This window comes from Perca flavescens, chromosome 9 (assembly GCF_004354835.1).
Source record: "Perca flavescens isolate YP-PL-M2 chromosome 9, PFLA_1.0, whole genome shotgun sequence".
In the NCBI taxonomy this organism is placed as follows: Eukaryota; Metazoa; Chordata; class Actinopteri; order Perciformes; family Percidae; genus Perca; species Perca flavescens.
Genome location: NC_041339.1, coordinates 31132718 through 31159459, shown reverse-complemented (window position 1 = coordinate 31159459; position 26742 = coordinate 31132718). Strand labels below are relative to the sequence as shown.

At 37.6% G+C, this 26742-nt stretch overlaps 2 protein-coding genes across 6 annotated transcripts in view; both read left to right on the top strand.

Annotated features, from left to right (window-relative positions):
* Window positions 1-26742, top strand: part of LOC114561036 (complement factor H) — a 232826-nt gene that overhangs the window by 12854 nt on the left and 193230 nt on the right. For all 3 annotated transcript variants that reach the window (XM_028586691.1, XM_028586690.1, XM_028586692.1), the window contains one exon: window positions 2162-2365. In XM_028586691.1, the coding sequence (XP_028442492.1) occupies window positions 2162-2365 (204 nt within the window). The remainder of the gene's footprint in view (window positions 1-2161; window positions 2366-26742) is intronic.
* LOC114561038 (complement factor H) overlaps window positions 6606-26742 on the top strand; it is a 173613-nt gene continuing 153476 nt past the window's right edge. The window contains exons 1-8 of one of the 3 annotated variants that reach the window (XM_028586695.1): window positions 6606-6865; window positions 7138-7317; window positions 7884-7989; window positions 8473-8549; window positions 9121-9312; window positions 9499-9540; window positions 12055-12243; window positions 21814-22004. In XM_028586695.1, coding sequence (XP_028442496.1) covers window positions 6796-6865; window positions 7138-7317; window positions 7884-7989; window positions 8473-8549; window positions 9121-9312; window positions 9499-9540; window positions 12055-12243; window positions 21814-22004 — 1047 coding nt within the window. In that variant the 5' untranslated portion in view covers window positions 6606-6795. Of the gene's footprint in view, window positions 6866-7137; window positions 7318-7883; window positions 7990-8472; window positions 8550-9120; window positions 9313-9498; window positions 9541-12054; window positions 12244-15694; window positions 16031-21813; window positions 22005-26742 lie in introns of those variants that run through there. The other 2 variants (XM_028586694.1, XM_028586693.1) reach the window with 2 other exon arrangements.

Here is a 26742-nt window from a genome sequence, read left to right as displayed (position 1 = left end):
GAAACCTTTAGCCTGAATTTAGGGTTTTCTCAACTTGAATTCATGATTTAGGATTTCAGCTGTCAGAGTAATAATGCCTGTGAAATACAAAACCTTGTCTCTGTTTTTATTATTGTTTTTTTTTTTTTTGACTAGCACATGTGAGGCAGAATATGCACTGATTTTAGGCTCTTTTTTTTTTTTTTTTTTTTAATCAACATGAGTACAGAGTCCAACATGTAAATGTGCCAGATTTACCCAAACAGCCCCTAGCAGGTTGATGGCTTAAAACAATAGATAAGCTACAATTCCAGATCATGACAACTGGCAGGTTGATGGCATGAGAAAAACATAACCCAAGTATCATACACAGTATACACAGGTAAAAGTGCATAGACACACATTAGAATGCATCAACATCACATAAGCACACACAGAGACACTCAGTGTTTCCTTTAGGATTTTTTTTTAGCAGCGGGGGCGGGTTCAACCCCCCCTTATGAAACGGAACTGACACTTCGCTACAACACAAACAAATATATTTTTTCACCTCTATTCACACACACAATGAGGCATATTTTCAGTTGTGATTGAACTGTATTTTCTGAGTTACTATGTATAGTAACTCAAAAAATACAGTTCAATATAAGCCAAGTTTGATCTTGACATGTAGGCTAAGCCTTCTGCAGCAAATAACAATAAACCTACTACTAATTACATTATCTTAATGCAGTGTAACTACTTCATCATATAAATAATGCACCTAAAATACAAACGTGAGCAAGGGCGTTGAGCAATCGCTATTGAATCAACAGCCACGTGCAATTTAGCTAGCAGGTGAAGAATACAAACAACAAAAATCACCAGTTAACTTAAATTTGCAAGATCAGGCTAAAATGAACTGACAACAGAAGTAATACGACTTACAGTTCTCAAGGACGTACACACACAATCTCAACTGGCTTATCATCCGGACAGCATCTCTTTTCCATTCTCCCTTTTTCTGCCGAGTGACTCGTGTGCCCATTCGTGGTGTGAGGCGTGTGTCCGCTATTCTTCTCCGACATGCACTCTAACAATGCAGCCCTATTTCTGATACCGTGGGGGGCAGACATGTTGCCGTGGGGGGCCGCCACGGTCAAATCAACATAGAGGAAACCCTGGACACTATAGCGACAAAGACAAACACATTATTCTGGATTATGGCAGCATATGTGATTAGTCAATAACTAATGTTTTATGGATTTGGAAAGGGATTTGATAGATGTGATGTTCCAATTTAAAATTTTAAATAGAAATAAGTATGTATCCCTTTAATTCAGCAAAGTTTACATTTCTATTACTGAAATGTCTCTGGCGACAATTCAGACAATACAACCCTGTCTCCTAGAAGGTATGTGTATACACAACTAGTTTGCAACAGCAAATATGTTGTGGTGATGTGATGCAACCCCCAATAGATTTGTTGTCAATACAGCGAGGAAATGTTAATTATTTCACTTACAGCATACTTCCTTTGTCGTCAGCCAAAACCTCCAATCTTGCAAAACAATAGCAGCTTGTATAACAACTCCAGCATTAATACACATTTTATGTTCAGGCACTCACACCCCTGGTTAAGGTTGGAGAAAGACTGTGGTCTTTGTTCAACACAGAAATAATCTTTAGGGATTTGAGACATGATGCCATGATCTTTCCCTGGCCTTAACAAAAGTGCTTTTGTAGCCTAAACCTAACCACACACCAGACTCAGGATGTGAACCCTAAGTCCAGTGCTTTTTGCACCCTCCATCCACCTAAATCACCTCCCTACAACTCCTGTGTGTTCAATACAATTCTGACTAATCATATGTGATTTGAAAGATTGTTGGGTCACTGTAATCACTCCCCCAGCCTCTAAAGACTGTAACGAGATCACTTTGTATTGCAAATACACTGTAGAAATATTCCTTGCTCTGTGTAAAAATGCATTCTTAAGTTATAGTATATGTACCAAACAACATATGAACAAATTAAACATGCATAGGGTAATGTTATCCTTTACAGAATCATACAAGACAAGGGCACATGTCCTTTTGTCAAATTTTTCAAACAGACTTTAGATTATTACAAACTGGATGCATGATTTACACCCACTGCATGTTAAGATGTGATGCTGAACAAAGACATTTCTCTCCCACAGTAATTATATCCACTCTAGAGAAAGAAGAGTGTGGAGAAACTCCTGTGATTCCAAATGGAAAAGTGGGACCTCCACAAAAGCAAAGCCAAGGGCAAGTCGCTGTGATTACTTGTAACACAGGATACAGCCCTAAGGTTAACTACTTAAGTTGTCGCGAGGGAAAATGGATTCCAAATGAAATGTCACCCAATGATATTTGTACACGTGAGTCATTTTCTTCTTTCATTGTCTTACTTTATCAGATGTAAGCATTTATAAAAAGATGACAGGGTGTAAACCAACACTGTACATGCTTTCAACTCTTGCAGCAACTGCCAAGCTCTGCAAACCTCCACCTGTAAACTCTGAAAGAGCAGTATTGGTTCCCTATTGAGCTTTTGAAACCTTTAGCCTGAATTTAGGGTTTTCACAACTTGAATTCATGATTTAGGATTTCAGCTGTCAGAGTAATAATGCCTGTGAAATACAAAACCTTGTCTCTGTTTTTATTATTGTTTTTTTTTTTTTTTGACTAGCACATGTGAGGCAGAATATGCACTGATTTTAGCCTCTTTTTTTTTTAGACATTAATCAACATGAGCACAGAGTCCAACATGTAAATGTACCAGATTTAACAGCCCCTAGCAGGTTGATGGCTTAAAACAATAGATAAGCTACAATTCCAGATCATGACAACTGGCAAGTTGATGGCATGTATTATAGACACAGGTAAAAGTGCATAGACACACATTAGAATGCATCAACATCACATAAGCACACACAGAGACACTCAGTGTTTCCTTTAGGATTTTTTTTAGCAGCGGGGGCGGGTCCAACCCCCCCTTATGAAACGGAACTGACACTTCGCTACAACACAAACAAATATATTTATTCACCTCTATTCAGAAACACTATGAGGCATATTTTCAGTTGTGATTGAACTGTATTTTTTGAGTTACTATGTATAGTAACTCAAAAAATACAGTTCAATATAAGCCAAGTTTGATCTTGACATATAGGCTAAGCATTCTGTAGCAAATAACAATAAACCCACTACTAATTACATTATCTTAATGCAGTGTAACTACTTCATCATATAAATAATGCACCTAAAATACAAACGTGAGCAAGGGCGTTGAGCAATCGCTATTGAATCAACAGCCACGTGCAATTTAGCTAGCAGGTGAAGAATACAAACAACAAAAATCACCGGTTAACTTAAGACTTTAGATTATTACAAACTGGATGCATGATTTACACCCACTGCATGTTAAGATGTGATGCTGAACAAAGACATTTCTCTCCCACAGCTGATGCTGATGCTGATGTTGTTCACGATACACCGTTGTCTCAATAAAAATGCCAAGAAAGACAACTTTTTTATCGTTCTTTTGTTTTTAATCAGTTGTTTGGAGAAACAAAACTGCATTTGCCGTGTGCATTATTCATACTGATGTTTCATCTTGTTACATAAAACACAATCCTGATACATGTATTGGCTGAATCAATCATTTGTATCATAAAGTGTTCTGATATCATAACGCTTTGCCATTGTGAATAAAAGATTAACTTTATTTGTTTTATTTGTGTTATTCTGAATAATAATGTATATAGTGACAAAATATATGGGGTTTAGCCATTAATATACAGTCTATGGGTTTAACAACGTTATTGGGATGGGCATTTAGCCCCTCCCAGTAAGGAATAAATGTACAGTTTCCAAACAAAGTTTCAACTGGCTTCAGGGTTTCTTAAACCAAGTTTTGTCTTCTATATCCTTTAAGTCTGTTTTATCTTATCTTTCATCTAAAAAAAGTTTGACCCACCTCTCATGTGAAGTTTAAATTTGAACTTGTAGATTTCTGTGAATTTAAATCTCATAAATTACAGTTCCCCCCACACACACACACACACACACACACACACACAATGGCCCTCATTTATGAAACGTGCGTACGACCTAAAACAGGCGTACGACGGGCGTACGACGATTCCTACGCAAAACTCGGCATTTATCAATTTGGACGTGAGCGTAGGCTGCGATCAAATCTCACGTCTGGTCTGAACTCGTGTACGCAAGTTTCTGCGTCAGCGTGGCCTTGCAGTGCAGCATATAATCAGTTTAATAGGAGAAGGAGAAGTCATCAGTTGATCACTTATCAGCAATTTTATTTTAGAAGACCTCTATGAGCCGGTACAATAGTGCACACGTGCCACGGTGGAGCGCTCCATCGGATTGTTTAAGGGCAGATGGCTCGCATCAGTGGGGGGGGACCCTATACACGGCAGAAAAAGTCTGCAACATTGTTTTAGCCTGTGGTGTTCTGCACAACATCTCGCAGGGAAACTGGGTGCCATAAATGTAGCGATGGCGCCAGATGACCCGAAGCCCAGAGAGCAGTGTCCAGAACAGCCCCAACTGAAGGAGACAGGATATAATTATTCCTCGCTTTTAAAAGGTAGCCTATAGTGTTATGTTTGGCAATGATATTCATAGGCTACAGGAAACATGACGATGCACAACATTTTTATTTATTATTCAGGTTTTCATTTCTATGTCGTGAACGATTTATTTCTGCCATTGACCGAGTTATTTCGGCTTGTTTTCCCAGCCCCTCTGCTGTCAGGAGACAGGGTCCAGCACGGGGGCGGAGGACACGCGCTCTCCCTCAGCTGTTGTCTCGTTCTGACTCATGAAAGAAAACACGAGTAAAATAACACTGCATAAACTCCGCTACCGTGTGTTTATTTAAATATAGGTACACCATGTAGGCCTAAGAGATTGCAATAAGCCTGTATATTACTATTAGGACTATAGAAAATGCGTCAAGGATGTATAAATTAAATAGGCTAAACTTCAGCTGGAGTCCGATTTACTACGGCAACACTGTTGACCGCATCGGTGATCTCTTTCCATTCCGCATTCTTTCTACAGCCTTTAATAACAGTTTTAGGCTGCCAAAAGTACACACGTTAGTGCAAATGAACCGGAGATATCAGGGTTTCAATCTCCACCTCTGAAAAGTGCCGCTTCTCAGCCGGATTACGTCTCACCATGTCGTAAATTGTAGGGGCGAGGCCTCAAAACCGAGAATATATTGGGGCGTGATATTTAAATTACGATCATTTCCAGCCGCTGCATTTATCAATGTACGACCATTCTTACGCTCTGATTGGTGTCATACGAACGTTTCATAAATCAAACGTGAAGCCTGTCGTAAGATGATTTCTGCGCTCATATCTGCGCTGGTTTCTACGTTAGGTTGATAAATGAGGGCCACTGTGTTTAGAGCAAACATTTAGAAGAAGACAGTGATTCAGCAAATTGCAACAAATGAAATAAAAGTGCAATTTACATTTCAAATGTTTGTAGGGCCAAATATTGACCCGGCCGTCTCTAAATTGTTGACACAGTGACATCAAATCTGGGAACAAAGTTAACCATTTATTATAGGGTTGTTGAGCTGAATACTTGTTTGTTTTTTGGTTAATATTAAAATCAAGGTTAGGTTATGGTAAATGTTTGGCATGTTGAATGTAGGTCAATGCAATGGCCTGCGATTAACATGACAGTGACACAGTTTGGAAAGAATTCAGTTCTCAAATTTCCTCAGCAGCATTGCTCATTTGATCTTATTTTAAGTATAAATCATGTAATATGAACAGTATTGCTCTCTTACGTAGTACCATTTAAGGGGAGACACCTGCAGGTGAATAGAATTGATTACTTACATTAAGACAAATATCTTTTGTATTTCAAGTTTTCTAAAAGGTTATGCAATTTATATTGACACATTGTCCCTGATAAATAAACCTGAAATAAATAAATAAATAAGCTCAAAATTGAAAAATTATGGTTTTACCTGTAGAGTCTCCCCTTAATATAATTATAATAATAATAATAACTTTATGTGTATAGCACCTTTTAAAAACAACAGCTTACAAAGTGCTTTAACAGAAGAAAGAAAAGCATAAACAAAACATAAATATTCTCTTATTGACTGATTGCTCCACTTAATGATTTTTATGTTGGACTTTGTAATCTAGTATCAACACTACTGATGACACATTGATCGTGGTAAGCAAACTGGACCCAAACTGTTTCATCATCACTGGATACTTTAAAACATCAAACATTAAGCTTTATATTCTTCATGTCTATGCAAAGTCAGCTGAAGAAAGTCATAAACCATGTCATATGCCTTGTTCAAGCTAAACAATGCATGTTTGCCTTAATGCTGTTGTTTATTAGATTTATTATTTGTCGTTGTTATTGATGTGATTTGTCATAATCACCTTTTCTGACATCCGTCCCAAAAGTTCAGTTCAGTTATGTTATCAGTATTTTTTCTGGTTGAAAAGCAGACTCCCTTGCAAACATTTTAGGAATGAATTTGATAGAATACCAAAGAAAGTCATTGTGAATATCATCGCAAACAAATATACTGTATGTGAACTTTTCCAGAGATTGAGCAGTGCGTACAGCAGTGTGTTTGTCTGCGTCGTGTTGTGCAATCCCACTGTGCAGGCCATGTGTTGACCCTTGGTGCTCCCCAAGGACTGAGGCTTGGGACAAACACACGAACACACAGAACAGCAGTCGTCAAAGAAGTAAGCCTCAGTTAGACTCGGTCACTGCCCAGCTGCTCGTCCAAATGCAATTGCCTTTAATCCTTTTGTTTCTCCAGCTGTGGGGAAACGTGGAGGTTTCTTTATCACAGAATGGTAAGGTAGCAGTTTTTTTTTTTTAAATGTGCTTTCCAAAAGTGCTTACGTTTGTTAGGTTAAAGGAAGAGGGGTCTGTGTGTTGTGATGGGTGGCTCACTTACAGGACAGTGTACAGTATATTCTCAAAGTTACATTACCCAGTGCCTAAAGATCTTCTGATGTACAGTTTGTGATATGACTCTGACTGGCATTTGTAGCACACAAATGTTGAGAAGACAACTTAGCCAATTTCCTTTTTCTCTTTTCTTTTCCCTGTTGCTGTTTGTTAGCATGTCCAAAAACCCCAGTGGTTCCTCACGCCAGTGTGTCAGAAGTGACCAAAAAAGCTGTGTACCAACAAGGAAACGTGATCCATTTCATTTGTGAAACTGGTTATACATCATTCCCACCCATCAGATATGCATGTACAGAGAATGGCTGGTTATTAACCAGTCGGGGAAGATGCAACTGTGAGTTAAACAGCTTTCTGCTCGTCTCTTTATTTTGTTGCAACTTGGGTGACTCCCTGAGGTAACCCAGTTACAAGAAACGTGAATCCTTTTAACGCTGGAAGTCACTATCTTTTCAGACGAGCTATTACAACTTTTCAAAGGTCGAGAGTAGTTTGATGGCTTATTGACACGAATCTAATTGCATAAAATGAATTGTCCATACTAAGAGATGATAACTACATGTGTGCTTTCTAACATTTGGAAATATCTTTAAAACTTTTCATTGTAGTTTCCGAGAGTAACTGTAATTAATCAGATGGTACTGAGAGAGTTGGGGAAAAAAATGCATTATGCACTTTCTAGTAACTAGAAATCAATCTGCTTCTTCAAAGCAACAAATTAATACTATGGTTGCTGCACAAAGTTATTCTTATCAAAAGAACTAAATTAGGTCATTGCCATTTTGTTAGTGCTTTCAACTCAAATCTAACAATGAAGCCTTAAAGAATAAAGTTCAAACTATAATTTAACTTTTTAGAAACTGTTACATTGATGAATAATCTCTTATTTTCTTTTTTTTTCAGTAAAGCCATGTGTACTTCCCGATGACACGCCCAATGGCTATTATCAAATAATCCACGGGGAAGAGTTTGTTTTTGGAACAACAATCAAATACTTTTGTAATGAAGGGTAGGTGCATCTGAAATTATTCAATAAAACTAGACATGATGCTAACAAAGCCTTTATAGCCAGTATTTAGACACTTAATATATTATTCACAATGCACAATTGTATAAAGTACAGTTGTATGACTACAATACAAGACATTTTATTTATGAACACTTTATATGATCACAACTAACTTTAAATATGTTAAATTATGTGTTATATGTTTTCTGTAACACAACTTAAATGTACCAATATGTGCTCACAACTACATTATAGTGTGTGTATTATTAGTATTGTTTATTCTGGTGTATATACTGCTTATAAATGCTAAGTAGGGAAGGTCAAAATAAAGTGCTGCCGACACAGGCGCAAGTATTTTTGAATGTTATATGAGTGAGATCATGAAAAGATATTAACTTTGCACATTATTTTTCTCCCCTTGGTGATTTCTCTGATGGAGTTTTCATGTCATAATGGAACGTTTTTCCGTACTGTTGATTGCAGGTATCAAATGGTAAGTAAGGTTGACACCAGGACTTGCGGGCTGGACAAATGGACCAATCATGTGCCAATATGTGATCGTAAGTCTTCAAAAAAAACAGCAGCAGAAATTTTGTTCAAGGTTCTGTTGATTACTATCAACTTTAAAGCTGCACTGGAACATTTTTTTGTTATTGCTCTTCAGCGTTTCAGTTAGCAAGGGTTACAAAGTCGGAGGAACTATTACAGGCACCTGTACTTCTGGGAAACAAACTATGGTGCTGTGTTTTGTTCACATTTGCAACGGCAAAAGCTTTTTGAATGTGGATCGCACCTCTCACTGGCTTTTTCTCCACGGCAACTACGGCCGAGGCTCATAGGAACTGTAGCATTTGAACGTGTCGGCGACCGTACCAAAATGACAGACAAAACATGATTTCTCAGAAACAAAGCTAAAATAATTCAATAACATAAATCTCTAAGGTTGCTTCTCTATCCATGCATCCTGTAACATTGAGGATATCATTAAAAATGAATGTGGAAGAACACACCCTCCTCCCACTTAGTAACTCTACGGAGAAGCTCTGCTCTCTGTGGGACTTTGGCTGTTTATTCATACATGAAATTCTTGCCCCGTTCCACTTCTTTTTTTTTTTTATTGTGTTTACTCAGGTTTGAGCTGCGACCCCCCGCCTGCAGATGAAGGGGTTACAGTAATAGGTTTACCAGATAATGACAATCCCATTCTCCCTGACCACCTCCTCAAATTCAGCTGTGAAGGACCTGGGAAAGAACTGAATGGCAGTTCAGTGCTGAGATGTGGTCAAGATGGACAGTGGGATCATCCATTCCCCACTTGTAAAAGTAAGCCTTTTAAGATGAAAGGAAGAATTATGTAGACAATATTTATGTGATACTTTTTTTTTATTTTGTAGAGCATGTTACAATGCAGTTAAATCTCTGCATACACACATAACCATAACAATGTGGGACATAAACCCCTGTCCACTGACAGTTTTCATTTGATAACTTCTGTTTTTTTCTTTCCAGACATAACCAGACACGAGGAGGAATGTCGACAAAATTGTGCAGGTAAAAATGGCGACAACGCCACCTTGGGACTTACACCCAAAGAATAACCAAAACTTGGGATTCAAACCCAATTCCTTACTTTTAACTACTCAATTGTGTTTATACCAGGGGTTCACAATTAAAAACTCAGAGACGTAGATTCTAAAAAATATAGATATAACGTATTAAAAAACAATCAGAACAAAATATATACAACAAGAAAGATAAGAAGGAAAATAAAAAGTTGTAAAACACTAATGCCTGAATTTAAAATAGTCAGACACAAGAAAGTATAAAACAACCTTTAAACTAAAGGGAAATGGAGGAAATACTAAAAGTGACATAGAGAGTAACTACAGCCACACTCAGTTGGAGGGAAAACGAGTGGCATACAACTTCATAAAACACAGCAAACGGAAAGAAAACAATAAATAAAACACGGCAAAGGCACTCGTTAAAACATGCACATAGGACAAGAATTAGCCTCTTGCTTCCCACAATCCACTCTACTCGTGTAGCTCTCTTACAGAAACATTAACAGGTTATTTCAATTTAGTATTTTCCTCCACAAACACAATGTTAAAAACTAAAAACAAACAATGAAGTCAAAATTACAGTAACTGTCCACTAAAACAATCAAAAGGCCATCTAATAAAAACCAGGCAAAAGTCAATAAAACAAAGAACTAAAATAATAAAAAGAGAAAGCTTGTGCAGTCTATATCCATGACGTTTCACTTCCGGGATGAGCCCATATTATGCTAATTTTCAGGTTCATAATTGTATTTTGAGGTTGTTCAAGAATAGGTTTACATAGTTTAATTTTCAGAAAATACCATAGTTTTGTCGTACTGCACATTGCTGCAGCTCCTCTTTTCACCCTGTGTGTTGAGCTCTCTGTTTTAGCTACAGAGTGAGGCATCTCACTTCTGTTCCATCTTTGTTGGGAGTTGCACATGCGCAGTAGTTAGGTAAGGATCATATCAGCTAGCTATCTGTTTAAACAACTGCAGTCAGTAAAAGGCAGGAGTAGCAGGGAGACTTCTTCTAAATGAGGGCACACTTCCACTTCCACTTCCACTTTTGAATACCTGCAGAACAGGGACATGGAAGTAGTTCTTTTGTAGATTATGGTGAACTTGTGTGTGTTATAGCAGTGTTTTGCCATTGAGAACGAGGGGGCTAACCTCTAGCATGCTAGCGCTAGCCCGGCGTTTCGGCAAGTGAGGTAGAAAGCCGTGCAGATTCTGAACAGCTCACCCGGAGACTGAAGGCAGGATAAATTCAGAAACCCGTATCTCACTCAAAACAGCATGGATGTTTGCTTTTTTACAAGTTTGTATGCGGGTGGAAGCACAAGAGACACAAAATAACACACCAAATCCCATGAATTTTTTTCATAATATGGGCACTTTAAACTCCAGTGGATTTCTGAGGACTACGGTTAACTGCTCCTCAAATCTCTGCAGGGTAAATCCAGACAGCTAGCTAGACTATCTGTCCAATCTGAGTTTTCTCTTACACGACTAAAACAACTTTTGAACGTACACACATTCCACCAAAACAAGTTCCTTCCCGAGGCTATTTTGCAGTGACAGCGTGTCTTCGCCCGGCTCTTAGCGCCGCCCAAGATGATTGTGATTGGTTTAAAGAAATGCCAATAAACCAGAGCACGTTTTTCTCCCATGCTGTGTGGACTACCCAGACCCTCCTGTGCAGCACTGTGGAGGAAGGTCTGGCAATGCGAGACTAACCTGCCGGTTACACAGATATCACTTGTGAACTTGACGAGATGGCTCCTTATATCAGTGTAGCTGGACTACCACCAGCACATGGAACAATGAAGGTTGGACATAAATTACAGTTTCACTGCGACAATCCATATACAGTGGTTATGTATGAAGAAATTGTAAAAGGTAAAGGCTCTTTAGTAAAAGGAAACGGATTGGAGGAAAAGATTGAAACTTAAGTAACCAAAAAGTAGTATATCACATACATTTGCAGGTAAAGGTACAAATATTTCAACACAAATTTACATCAAATTTGTATTCATTAAATCCAAAAAGTCAGAATCTCAGGTATAATATGCTGCTCTTTATATTGTTTAAACCTCTTGATTAAACAGATTCTATTCTTAAAAACAGAAAACTGCAAAGTCCCAGGTCTATCAGACGGCTTACCACTCACCACACATGTACAGGAACTAAGAACAGGAGAAAAGTCGATGTTTTAATTGCCGCCGGCGTGGAGACTATCTAAGAGGGAAAGCTGAGGTTGAATGTTTAGCAGGCGGACAGTGGAGTGATCCCTTCCCAACATGTAGAGTTAAATCAATTCTTTTCTTTTCCCCTGCTCCTTATCTGTAAAAATGATGGGTATAGGATGTATTGCAGAGCTGTTGTATTAATTTTATCTAGGTGTACCTAATTAACTGGCAGTGTGGACACATACAGACTTAAATAACAAAAAGACTTTTCCAGGAAATTACTTATTTGTGTGTGTGTGTGCGTGTGCTTGTGTGTGTGTGTGTTTTAAGTTATTTTAGATCCTTCAGTTTGTGGGACACCACCACACATTGCAGATGCAGACACCAAGGGAACTCTTAAATCTCAGTACAGCAATGGAGAAAAGGTTGAATACAGCTGTCAGAATTACTACACCATGGAGGGTGAGGCTTACAAAACCTGCCACAATGGTGAATGGACTGGACAGATGAGATGCCTCAGTAAGTTACAACTCCTTTCACAGTTTTCATGTTGCACCCTTTGAGGATTTTGCATACAGTATGTTAAAGCTGATATTGTTTCCAATGTTTGCATGTAGCCGCTTGATTTAAACATAACATAATGAAGATAGACAAGAACTACAGAATAATTAACACGCAACACTGTGTCTTAAATTATGCTGACAGTAGAACCAGTGTACAAAATTAGCACCCGCCACTCACCAAATGCGATTGAAAATCTATGTTGGCGAATAAAATTAAAAGAGGTCCCTCACCATTGACGGGTTGCTAAATGAAGCTACTTCACTACAAACTTTCATCACTGTAAAACACGAGTTGATTGACCACATTTTGTTTTGCATCAACTTTGCAACGGCATTGGGGTTGGGTGATTATGGCGGTATACCGTGCAACCTTAGGGCATTTTAGGCTTTTATTATATAGGACAAGTGAAGATATGAAAGGGGAGAGAAAGGGGGAATGACATGCATCAAAGGGCCGCGGGTCAGATTCGAACTTGCAGCCGCTTCGACAAGGACTGAGCCTTTGTACATGGCTATCCAGGCGCCCCACCGTTTATGAGTATTTTTTTCCCATGATGGCGAAGGCATGTCCTGCCACTGATTGGCTTATCCTGACATTCTTACCCTAACCAATCCCACTCCTCTTGCTTAAACTAAACCAACCCAACTACAGCAGGCGATAATTACTGGCCAATTAGAGGGAAAGTAGGGCGGGTCATGCCATCCCCATGCCTTTTCTATCCTAGGAAAACAAATTTGGCACACCGTTTCCACCAAATATCCATGTTTCGACCTCAGGAGCCATTGTCACGGGATCTTGTGATTCTTACAATCTCACAAATCTGGCTACTTGCAAGGTAACATGATTTGGGCATGTAAATACAGAGCAGGAGGAGGCATCCCAACCTTTTAAAATAACTTGTATAAAAAATTATACAAGCTAGAGTTGATTACCAGATATTTGCACAATGTAGCACACTTTTTTTTTTTACATTGTTTCATCAGTTGTTTTTTATAAAATATGAGCAAATCCTTCAGGAAAAGTCTCAAATTATTTATCATTTCTGTGTTTTTTAAATTTTTCGGTAACCTGTTTACCTTTAACCTTCTTTAAGTGTTGTCTCATGTGAGGCAATTGTTTTTGTCTGTAGAGAAAATAAAGAAGATAATAATCAAATGTGATAAAGTATGATATAGTTATTTTGAATCATTTCTTTATGTATTCACAGAACAATTACTGTAGCATTATATTTACCTTTGCTTACTGATTTTAAAATTACATACAATGGTAGTATTGATTTTGGCCATCTGATCATTTGTTGAAAAAAAATACATGGCATGCAAAAAAAATGACCATCAATAATTTAATGAAATTCAATTAAACTGATTCAATGTCCACTGTTGGCTTGATCTTATATAAAAATTCAGTTAGCCGTGGTACTGGTCGGGTATCACAGAGAAGAATTTCACACTAACCGCCAAGAGTATGTTTTGTGACATCAATACATTGAGCCACAGCGTTTAATACCATCCAATGCAGTTTATGGCCGGTTAAACATTATTTTTGCCAGTTAATGTTTTCACTTGAACAGCCAATGGCAGATAGACCAAACAAGTTAATTTTGGAACTAACCACAATTCAGCCCAGCAAAGCCAGCGCAATAACATAGTATTTGGTGACAGTTGACAGGAATTTGAGTTTTTGGCATCTGTTTTACGTAAACAAATGAAATCTAGTCAGCTATAGATATATCGAGTCAAAGCTATAGTTGGGGAGATATCCATGGCTATCCTAAGCTATGGAGCTTAATTTACTCACTGAGTTTTCCTAAGATGTTATCTTGCCTAGGCCTAACTGAAAAATAGCCAATAAGATGCACCAACATTTTAATAATTCTGTTTGGTTTCTCATGTAAATAAATAAATAAGGCAGCACATGGAGGTAATCATGATGCAGACCAAAAACAGGTAAACTCAATAATCTCAGCAAAGTAGCAGGAGTAGTAGGCTAACATCTCAGCTTCTGACTCTAGTGAAATTCATGTGATTCAATTTGACTAAACACCCTTTTTATTGATTTCAACATACTTTAAATAAAAACACAGATATATCTAATACCTATAACTACAGTATGTAAATGATCAAAATAATGTTCATTCTCTCTAAAAGGTATAATTAACCTTCTGCTCGCTATCATATCGAGACTATCTCTCCACCGTTACATATTCCATATGTACGGGGATGATCCCCCTGATGTCAGGTACATGGATACTTCTTTAAACACACCAGCTTGCCCGGCCACGCCCTATGCTATTTCCTATAAAGCCCCTGTGCTGGCGTGGAATCACTGATAGTTTGATTGGTACCGTCTCCGAGCGGCCCACAGCTGGAGAGATAGTCTCTTCACTCAGAGAACCAAGGTTACAACGTAACCGAGCATTTCACAGTTTGCTGGCCAGTAATGCGCTATATGCTAAGTATTGTCACTAGGGTTGGGTACCAAAACTCGGTGCCAATAGGGAACCTGTGCCGAGGAGAATTTCAGTAACGAGACCGAATAAGAACGTAAGTTTTGTTGCCTCATTTCATTGCCTGACTTTACACTACACCCAATGACAGCATTATAACGTTAGCCTACCTTTAGCTAGCAGCTGGATTAATCACGGTTGAAATGCTGACAGCTAACGTTAAACAGTGTAAAGTGTGACTGTATTTCACTGTGGAGGACTTCTACAGCGGGATGTAACAGTCTGCTCTGCAGCCGCAGCAGCTTCCATATGTATGCAATTCATAGACAGTATGTTTATATGGTCGGAATTAAACAACACAGACGGTGCGTTCACCTGCAGCCCCTGTGTTGTCGGAATTAAACAACACAGACGGAACTGTTCACTTGCAGCTGCCATTGTCGGAATTAAATAATACAGATTCACTTAAAACAGGTAGCCTCTTGGTTTGCATTCACAGTAATTGTAAAATAAGTATTTTCCCATCTGGAGTTCAACAGCAATTTACTTATTTTAAGTTATTTTATAGTTATTTAACGTTATTATTAAATCTTTAATTTTGACCATGGCCTTAGCAATAAACAAGTCACTGACTGTTTACTACCCTTATTTTTTTTTCTTTTTTTTTTTTTTTACTTTATTGAAAAATACCGGTTCAGGCACCGTTTAGGATATGCAATATACATGAACAGAGAGTTAAAAAAGTGCTCGATGGTGTAAAGATTCAATGGTGTAAAAAAAAAAAAAGCAGAACTGACCCTAATTGTCACAGAGCATGTAACTGATTATATTTTAGACAACCTATTCAGTTTTTAAGCTCTAAATATATTTTGTATCTAAGAATAGCATTTATTATACATGGAGTTTGATGTGAAGTAATTTCCCATTGATAAAATGCTGTTTATCTGTTATCTCTTGCAGAACCCTGTACTGTGGATAGAGAGCTCATGAACAGATATAATATTGCCTTCAGATATGGTCATGCCGATAAGCTGTATTCAATCCATAGTGATAATATCACGTTCACTTGTACTAAAGGAGTTCATACCGGCACAGTGTCCATGCGTCAGCAGTGTATTGATGGTGTGATGAACCTGCCCACTTGCCAGTAAAAGTTTTTAGTTAACTGGATGTGATAAACATGATCTGGCTGGACAAACATGTAAACAATTAACCAAAGTAAAAAGTAAGACCAATTATGATCCAGTGTCTTATACTTCAGATCTTTGTGTCATCATTTTAATAAAACCTATATTTTCAATCAGTCTGTTTTCTGGCTCTAAATGTATGATCGGAGTAAAGTATGTGTCCCATCTTGACTTTATTTTTACGTGCTCAGAGAACATCAAGTCAGCTTTACTGGAGAAAGCTTTTCTTCTCTCCTGGAAGAGAAAAACACATAATATCCAAAATAATAATGCAGCACAATACATGACGAAACTGGGCCCAGTTTCCTGATAATGAAATTTTGAAGATGGGCCCAGTTTCCTGTTTTAGATAATTTTGATTTTTGGTCTTAGAAGTTGAGAGCATTTTCATGACAAACGCCCAGTTTCTATAAACTTCTTAATTTTTTCTAACAGGTTTAAACTTTTTCCTAACAGGTTTCACATCTCTAAGCTTGCCGATGCCGATAAGAAGAATAAGTTGAAGCAGTTTTCATCTGTTGTCTCCTGGTGCTGAAGATTCTATTCAGTTTAAAGTTATGAAAGGGGTTACATTTTTTCAATTAATAAAAAACCCCTGATGTATGTCCCGTATGTCAAAAAAACAACGCAAGAGAAATGTATTAGAAAGATACTGTATGACACATGTATTAAACATATTTTCAGATTCTAAGAGTTAATAGATTTGTTAGATTAGAATATAATCTTTGGTATGTTAAACTTAAAAATTTAAATATTTGTTGAACTATGAAGCTTTTTGTAAAAAGAAATGATAATATGATCAACATGATCAATCATGATAATTTGAATGAATAAATCACAAAGTGTTTCATGGACCCCCTGGCAGTATGATGCAGACCTGCGGATGGTTGGAATTGTTCATTATGAAAATAAAGCTTAATTTTCAGTAAACAATCTGCAGCATTCAGCCTTTAATACCGTAATTCATGTTCCTGGGTAAATGTCAGTTTCAGAAAATAAACTTGACCTGCTGCTGAAGGCAGATGTTAATTCTAAGGTCATATGAAACCCAAACTGGAGAAGTTTCTTCAATATGCACGTCATCTATTGTGAATGTCATTCTGTCAACATTTCTGTATTATAGACGTTAGTGTGTTGCTTACATCATACAGTATACACACCATAATTAAAAAGAAAAGAGAAGATCTGGAACCTAAAAAGTATACCATCAGGTGAGTATAATAGTTCAAATTCTGTATCAGCCAAACACATTTGAGTCACTTTTATTATTATTGTTGATTTGGTCTTTTCGTGGGATTTATTATCACATTTTTTCCCTTGTTTAAAAAAAAATAAAAAAGTTAATACAGAAAATTGCCAGTCTCATCTTTTAAATATTGAAAAACAGTGATTTGACCCAACATGCCTTGAATTTTTCAACATTTAACCAAAACTACAACCATGTTTTAGTGGACTAATTTTAAATGTCTTTGTCATGTCGTAAGTGAATTGGCTGTCTGTTCTACGCTCACTGCAGTACTCTGCTTACACTGTTGGAAGATGTGTTTAATTATACTTTTTAAAGTCCCTCTCAGACACGGGCTTCATTTTGTAAAGTATGTGGCACATATGTATGGCAGTTTTGATTCAATTGTACGCCTATTTGTAAACAATTAATTGTTCAAGATGATGATAACAATATGTATGCAAACATTTGGAAATTTGTGAATAACTTTTAGAGGAATTAAAACACAGATGATGGTGCTGAGAGGTTTATGGAAAAAAAACTGCATTAATCTATTTCACTGACTTCAGTTCTGAGCAAATAAACATCAATCTGTTTGTTCAAAGCAAAACAAACCTAAATGTGGTAAGTCTGAAGGATTTCAGTGGCCTTTAGCTCTTTTCTGTGTTGCAACTCTATTTTGTGCTGATAAAATGTGGGTGTATTGAACAAGGCAAGCTGAACTTGCTGAACAAGCTGAAAATATCTGAATGGCAGTTCAGTGCTGAGATGTGGTCAAGATGGACAGTGGGATCATCCATTCCCCACTTGTGAAGGTAAACCCTTAAAGGAACACGCTGACTTATTGGGAATTTAGCTTATTCACCGTAACCCCCAGAGTTAGACAAGTCCATACATACCCTTCTCATCTCCGTGCGTGCTGTAATGTCTGTCTGGCTCCAGGAGGTGTCAGGGCCAGCGTGGGCGGCGCATGAGCGGCAGGGCAGGTCTCGCAGCGGGGATGGAGGTCCGGCGGCGGGATGTAGCCGGTCCGGCAGACTGTGGGGCAGAGGCGAACACCGCTGGAAGTCGAGTTTGTCTTCATACTGCTAGCTTGAAGAAAAAGTGGGAGATGAACAACGGGTCCGCTCTGTACATATACAGTATCTGCGGATTTAGTTGAAGCCCGTACTGTACGCAAGGGCGGGAAAGAAAATCTTCACGACTGCGCATGCGCGAAGGAATAAACCCAATAGCGTAGCCTTAGAGGGCGAAGCCTATACGAAATAGAACAACGTAACATGAGACGGCGTGTTCCTTTAAAAACTAATAATTCTGTACACATTATTTATGTCATACATACATACATACCTACATACCTACAGAAATACAGAAACACAGAAATACATACATACATTATCATTCATTTGAAGTCAACTTTGGCTACCTATCTAATGAAAGTCAACCATTCACTCTCCCTTTAGCTCCATTTTTGGTCTCCACTATTTCATAAAAATATTTACCTTTAGCGGCTAAATGCTCCTCTATGTTCACCATCTAGTCTCTAAGTGTCTGTTTTTAGGGTATGTTCACTGAAAACAGCTGTCTCTTGTATCTTGTCTTGTTGTTGTATCTTTGTATAATTCCAATAAATAGTACATTTACATACATTTGCAGGTAATGTTTCAAAGATTTGGACACTCAGTCAGATCTTACAGTTAGCACAGTAGCCAATTACACACTGAAATCAAAAGTGTACCCAACTATCACTACCTTACACTCAAGGAGCAAAACATTGGCTCCCAGATGTGCACCACTATAAGCACAATGTCAGCGTCACACTTCTTCCAAAACATTACACACAGTGATTTGCAAAACACTAAACACATGTGTATACATTAGACACAGAAGTACAGTATAGCATGATGTCACTTCCTTGCAATTCCAAAGCACTGTCAAATGACCACACCTGTGAGCCAATCTGTAAACACACGCATCAGTGATTACGTAATTGTAGACACACCAATCAGGATTAAGCACTATAAAAATGCAGCAGGTAAGTCTAGTATTTTCTGTTCAGTATTTTCAGTTTTTTTAACTGTAATTGTAACATGTACTGGATTCAGTATTTTATATGTCTCTGTTGTTTGCTGAGCTAACAGTGTCTACATGTTTTGTTGTGATTCTCAATGTTGACATGATGATTGATTGATGTATATGGAGAGAAATAAATTATATATTTGCATTGGTCTTGTGTAGTGAACTTATTGTATATTTTCTCTGTGTACTTCATTTACAGTACTCTAATCACTGAGAAGTAGAATTGCTAAAAGTGTTTTAGGTTAGCAACAGCAGTGTGTAACTGGTTCAAACTGAATTAAGTCAAATGAAACATGTGTGTTTCATATGGTAACAAAATATGTTTTTTATAAATTAGTGTATAGTTTTTGCAAGAGTGTTTCATTAAGCAAAGGGTCTGAGGTGTTCTGCTGATTGGGTGTGTGGTTGTATTAATTGGGTGTGTAGTGTTTTGGAAAAAACGGTTGCTTAAGCAATCGAAAAAAAACTGTAAGTGTAATATGCTGCTGTTTATACTGTTTAAACCTCTTGATTAATAAGATTCTCTTCTTAAAAACAGAAAAATGCAAAGTCCCAGGTCCATCAGACGGCTTACAACTCACCACACATGAACCAGGCGATCAACTCAGAAAAAGAGAAAAGTTGACGTTTACTTGCCCCCGGCGTGGAGACTATATAAGAGGGAAAGCTGAGGTTGAATGTTTAGCAGGCGGACGGTGGAGTGATCCCTTCCCAACATGTGGAGGTAAATCAATTCTTTTCTTTTCCCCTTGCTCCTTATCTAGGAAAATGATGGAAAAGATGATCAATGACCCAACAGTCAGATGTTTCTAACAGTGCAATCTGACAACACTTGCTTTGCTCTATTTACCCTGTGTTTTACTTTTTTGTGTGCTGTGTTATTTTCTTCTTGTTCTAGTATATAGTAATAATACTTAGTGTTTCAAGTTTCATCAAATGAATTTGAATGTTCAACTGGTATTAACATTAATTTAACTTAAAGTTAAGTAAAGTTGAATTAACACATCTTTAAAAGTGTTTGAACAAGACCTGAACATTAAAAGCTCCATGAAGGTATGGGATGTATTGCAGAGCTGTTGTATAAGATGTACATAATAAACATTTACAGACTTCAATGAGAAAAATATTTTAAGGGCTTTTCTGGGAAAAGGTTGTGGATCACCACCACACATTGCAGATGCAGACACCAGGGGAACTGTTAAATCCCAGTACAGACATGGAGAAAGGGTTGAATACAGCTGTCAGACTTACTACACAATGGAGGGTGAGGCTTACAAAACCTGCCACAATGGTGAATGGATTGGACAGATGAGATGCCTCAGTAAGTTACAACTCCTTTCACAGTTTTCATGTTGACATTTGTAGCCTATGTATAACTGATTTTGGTTTCTGGGGTTTGGACGTAGCTGCTTGATTTAAACATGACATGATAAAGATAGACAAAAACGAAAGAATAATTAATAGGCAACAATGGGTCTTAAATTATACCGACAGTTGAGCTGAACACAGCCCTACAAAGCCAAAATGCAGTTACTACATGTTTGGTGAAAATTAAGTTAAGACAGGAATCTGTTTTACATTATGAAAGAACAACTTGTCAGCTATACACATATATCAAGTCAAAGCTAGTTGGTGAGATATCCCTGACTAGCCTAAGCTAAAGCTAAATTTAATCACAGATTTTCCCTTGGCTGTTAAGCCTAGTTGAAAAATAGCCCTTTGAAGAAACAACCTTTAAAGTTTGTTATTCCACATCAATAAATAAATTTGGCAGCTGATGAATGTAATCATGATGCAGACAAAAACAGATAAAGTCCATTATCTTAGCAAAGTAGCAGCAACAGTAAACTAACATTTCAGCTTCTGTGAAATTCATGTGACGTGATATGAGTAAACAACCTTTAAATCACATATTTAAATTGTAGATTATTGATTTCAATATACACAGATACATCTTATCCTTATAACTATGGACTGTAAATTATCTAAATAATAATTTTCCTTTAAAATAGGAACAGAGAGGTGAAAGAACAAATTTGTTTTGTAGATGCTGTATCTTCCTCTGAAGATTGTTCAGAGGGAGAATGCAGTATCGATTTCTGTCAAATAAAGTAGCACAGACTCATTGCCTTTACTTTATGCCGACCGATCATGCACACTGTTGTGTGTAGTTCCCCCCCCACACACACACACACACACACACAAAAAAAGGCCCATTCTGAGCCAGGAAAAACCCTGACATAGATAATCAACATCAGGCTACATAAATAAAAAGTACATAACAAACACAACAACACAAAATGTACAGAACAACTTGTGTGATAAAACCAACATCAAAAAAGAAGAAAGTTAGGAAAGTGAATTAAATCATTATAGGGAATACAAAGACAGATCAGGAGGTGACTTGACAAAAGCCAAGCAGCCTCAGACTTCTCTAACAGCAGTAGAAGAGCATGTTACTGATTACATTTGGGAAGACCTATTCAGTGTTTAATCTCTAAATATATTTTGCATTCTAATTATACATGGAGTTTGATGTGAAGTAATGTCCCATTATTAAAGTTCTGTTTATCTGTTATCTCTTGCAGAACCCTGTACTGTGGATAGAGAGCTCATGAACAGATATAATATTGCCTTCAGATATACTCATGCCGATAAGCTTTATTTATCCCATAATGATTTTATCGAGTTCACTTGTACTAAAGGAAGAGATACCGGCACATTGTCCATGCGTCAGCAGTGTATTGATGGTGTGGTGAACCTGCCCACTTGCCAGTAAAGGTTTTTAGTTAACAGTTATTAACTGATCTTTTGTACCTACTTCTGCTCTGTCAACTGAGACAGTTTTAATAAAACATACATGCTGGAGCTGCTCCCCCCGCGACCCGACACCGGATAAGCGGACGAAGATGGATGGATGGATGGATGTTCACGCAGTCTGTTTTTTCCCCTCATATGTATTGTTTTATTAAAGCATTTGTATGTATTAGTCACGCCTGCAGTGCTGTTAAGCACAACATTTGCATTTAGAGGATTTACTTTTCATACTCTTAATAAATCATTTAGGTACATTCAGACACCAGGGGAACTGTTAAATCCCAGTACAGACATGGAGAAAGGGTTGAATACATCTGTCAGAATTACTACACTATGGAGGGTGAGGCTTACAAAACCTGCCACAATGGTGAATGGACCGGACAGATGAGATGCCTCAGTAAGTTACAACTCCTTTCACAGTTTTCATGTTGACATTTGTAGCCTATGTATAACTAATTTTGGTTTCTGGGGTTTGCATGTAGCTGCTTGAATTAAACATGACACGATAAAGATAGACAAAAACGAAGGAATAATTAACAGGCAATAATGGGTCTTAAATTATACCGACAGTTGAGCTGAACACAGCCCTACAAAGCCAAAATGCAGTTACTACATGTTTGGTGAAAATTAATGTGGCGGCACGAGAGCTGACAAAACCAAACACCGACAACGCCACCCTGGAATTTCACCCAGAGAATATCACTTACTAATTAATGATTTTACTTCCAATTGCAAGATTATTGATATATTTAAGGTCACACAGGTCAGTATACAAAGGCGCCAAAGACGAGGTTCAACTTACAAATAGAATACAGTTTTATTTCAATAAAAATCAATAAAGTTAAAAGCAATCAATTTAAAACACATTCACACCAAAAAGGGGGAAAAAATAATTGTGCTGAGGCTTACCAGTGGCGGAGAAGGGGGTACGAGGGGGTAAGGGGGATCCCAGGGAAAGTCACCCGTGAACACAAAAAAACACAGCAGTGAACACAGCAAATGAAAACGGGGAAACACAGCACACCGGGAAGGAGATACCACCACCCGGACACCAACACCACCACCTTTGGCTCTCAGTCAACTAAAAATGGGGAGAGAAATGGGAAACACACACACAAAATTAAAGGGTTTCACTCCACAAAAGAAATATCAAAAATCAATAACAGATTATAAAGAAACAAATTGAAAGAAATCGAACACAATATAAATTAAGTTAAGACAGGAATCTGTTTTACATTATGAAAGAACAACTTGTCAGCTATACACATATATCAAGTCAAAGCTAGTTAGTGAGATATCCCTGACTAGCCTAAGCTAAAGCTAAATTTAATCACAGATTTTCCCTTGGCTGTTAAGCCTAGTTGAAAATAGCCTTTTTGAAGAAACAACCTTTAAAGTTTGAATAAATAAATATGGCAGCTGATGAATGTAATCATGATGCAGACAAAAACAGATAAAGTCCATTATCTTAGCAAAGTAGCAGCAACAGTAGACTGACATCTCAAATTCTGACTCTAGTGAAATTTATGTGACGTGATATGAGTAAACAACCTTTAAATCACATATTTAAATGGTAGATTATTGATTTCAATATACTTTAAATAAAACACAGATACATCTTATCCTTATAACTATGGACTGTAAATGATCTAAATAATAATGTTCCTTTAAAATAGGACAAGAGAGGTGAAAGAACACATTTGTTTTATAGATGCTGTGTCTTCCTCTGAAGATTGTTCAGAGGGAGAATGCAGTATCGGCATTTCTTTTGGGTCAAAGCGTCAGAAATAAAAGGTAAATGCATTGATTTCTATCAAATAAGGTAGCACAGACGCATTGCCTTTACTGTACGCCAACCGATCATGTACACTGTTGTGTGTAGTTCCCCCAAAAAAAAAAAAAGGCCCATTCTGAGCCAGGATAAACCCTGACATAGATAAACAACATCAGGCTACATAAATAAAAAGTACATAACAAACACAACAACACAAAATGTACAGAACAACTTGTGTGATAAAACCAATGTCAAAAAAGAAGAAAGTTAGGAAAGTGAATTAAATCATTATAGGGAATACAAAGACAGATCAGGAGGTGACTTGACAGAAGCCAAGCAGCCTCAGACTTCTCTAACAGCAGTAGAAGAGCATGTTACTGATTACATTTGGGAAGACCTATTCAGTGTTTAATCTCTAAATATATTTTGCATTTTAGAATAGTGTTATTATTATATTTTTTATCCAATATAAGTAATAATTATACATGGAGTATGATGTGAAATAATGTCCCATTATTAAAGTTCTGTTTATCTGTTATCTCTTGCAGAACCCTGTATTGTGGATAGAGAGCTCATGAACAGATATAATATTGCCTTCAGATATGGTCATTTTGATAAGCTGTATTCAGTCCATAATGATTTTATCATGTTCACTTGTACTGAAGGTCATAGACATACCAGCACAGTGTCCATGAGTGCGCAGTGTATTGATGGTGTGATGAACCTGCCCACTTGCCAGTAAAGGTTTTTAGTTAACTGGATGTGATAACCATGATCTGGCTGGACAAACATGTAAACAATTAACAAGAAGTACAGTTATTAACTGATCTTCTGTACCTACTTCTGCTCTGTCAACTGAGACAGTTTTAATAAAACATACATGTTCACGCAGCCTGTTTTTTCCCCTCATATGTATTGTTTTATTAAAGCATTTGGTTAATTTTTGTATGTATTAGTCACGCCTGCAGTGCTGTTAAGCACAACATTTGCATTTAGAGGATTTACTTTTCATACTCTTAATAAATCATTTAGGTACATTCAGGTACTAAATAAATAGTATTCTCCCCGATGCTGGACACACGACTGTAACAGGGTTGAAAAGTAACTAAGTACATTTACTGTTTGAAGGTACTTGTACTTTACTTGAGTAAAGTTATGCTACTTTACAGTTTTACTCCTGCTACATTTCAGAGCAAAATATTTTTTACTCCACTACAGTTGACAGATGAGAGAGAGTTATTTTTCAGATGACAATTTTACATTTAAAAAAAGGAATGATAACCTCATGTAAAACAACACATTGTTAAAGATTAAGCCAGTGGTTCCTGACCTTTTTTTTTCTCTGGTGGCACCGTATGAAAAAAATGCAGTCTAGCTGAGGACTTCTCTTCTAAACTTCTTAGATGGTTACCTTCCAATAACTGTTTAAAGCGTATAGAGGTCAAATTATCTATACAAATTCTTTAGTTTTTTTCTTCATTTCACAGGCCCTCAGATTTATCTTGTGGGACTGTAGAGGGCCCCACCCTAGATTTGGAAACACTGAAGTAAACTACTAACATAATGTAGATCAAATTAGCTCCACCTCGATGATTTCAGATGCAGGATTTAATTGTAATGGACATGTTGCATTGGTAAGGATATGTGTACGTTTTCCCCCACTAGTATGTATGCAGTGTGCTTTTAAAGTCATTCCTCCCATTAACAAAATGTGTCCATTATATCCTGCACGATAAATACTGATATCATGAGGAAACATAATAGTGCATTCAAATTGAGCCATGGGTGCCCGGTTAGTTCAGTTGGTAGAGCGGGCGCCCATATCTAGAGGTTCACTCCTCGATGTAGTGTGCCCGGGTTCAACTCTGACCTGCGGTCCTTTGCTGCATGTCATTCCCTCTCTCTCTCTCTCTCTCTCCCTTTTCATCTCATCTGCTGTCCTATCAAAATAAAGGCTGAAAATGCCCAAAAAATTATCTTTAAAATTGAGCCATGACCAAAAGCCCACATTAAGCCCATAGTAATGAACCTGAGATCAGGTGTACCAAAGGAAGAGCCACTGAGCCACCCATTGATTGTGGGGGTGTTCTGATGGTGGGATGACCCTGTCCTCTTGCCAGTAAAAGCTTCAGTTGACTTTTCAATGGGGAAAGAAACCAGAGCAACCGGAGGAAACCCACGTAAGTACATGCAAACTTCACACAGAAAGGCCTGAGAAGATCTGGGTTTGAACCCAGAACCTTCTTGCTGCGAGGCAGAAGTGCAAACCACTGAGCCACCGTGCTGCCTGCTATGTTAAACTGTAGGTCTGAGTCCATGACTACACCAAGATTTACAGCATTGTTTGTGGTCTTTAATGATAGCATGTTGGTAAAAACGTTCTATTATTTTACTATTTTATAACCATTCCTGACCCTGATTCCTTGACCCAAGTAAATCCATGTCTGAAAGCTGAAATTACTAAATTACTAAATTAAACCAATATTGCAAAATGCTGTTTGGATTTGTTTACATTTCTAATCTCATTCCTTGTTTTGGGAAACTGTGTAAATACGTGTGGGTGTGTGTTTGCTTGCGTGCGTGCGTGCGTGCGTATGTGTGGGTGTGTGGGTGTGTGGGTGCGTGTATGAGTGTGTGTGTTGGTGGGGTGTGAGACTACTTCACTGCAAATGTCTGCATTTCTACTGCACAGACAGACTTCAATCTGAATAACTCTAAGAGGAAAAACATTACCTCAGCCTCAAAGAGTGGAGTTCCTAAATACAGCGATTCCTGGATCTTCACAATGAGACTCTTTCACCTTCTTTGGCTTTTTATCCTGTTACTGAACAGTGAGTCATCTTTACAACAGAATGGTAAGCATGTCAGATTTCAGGACCATTTTCTCTGTTGTTTTACTGCCGTTAGAAAACAACACGCATGCATA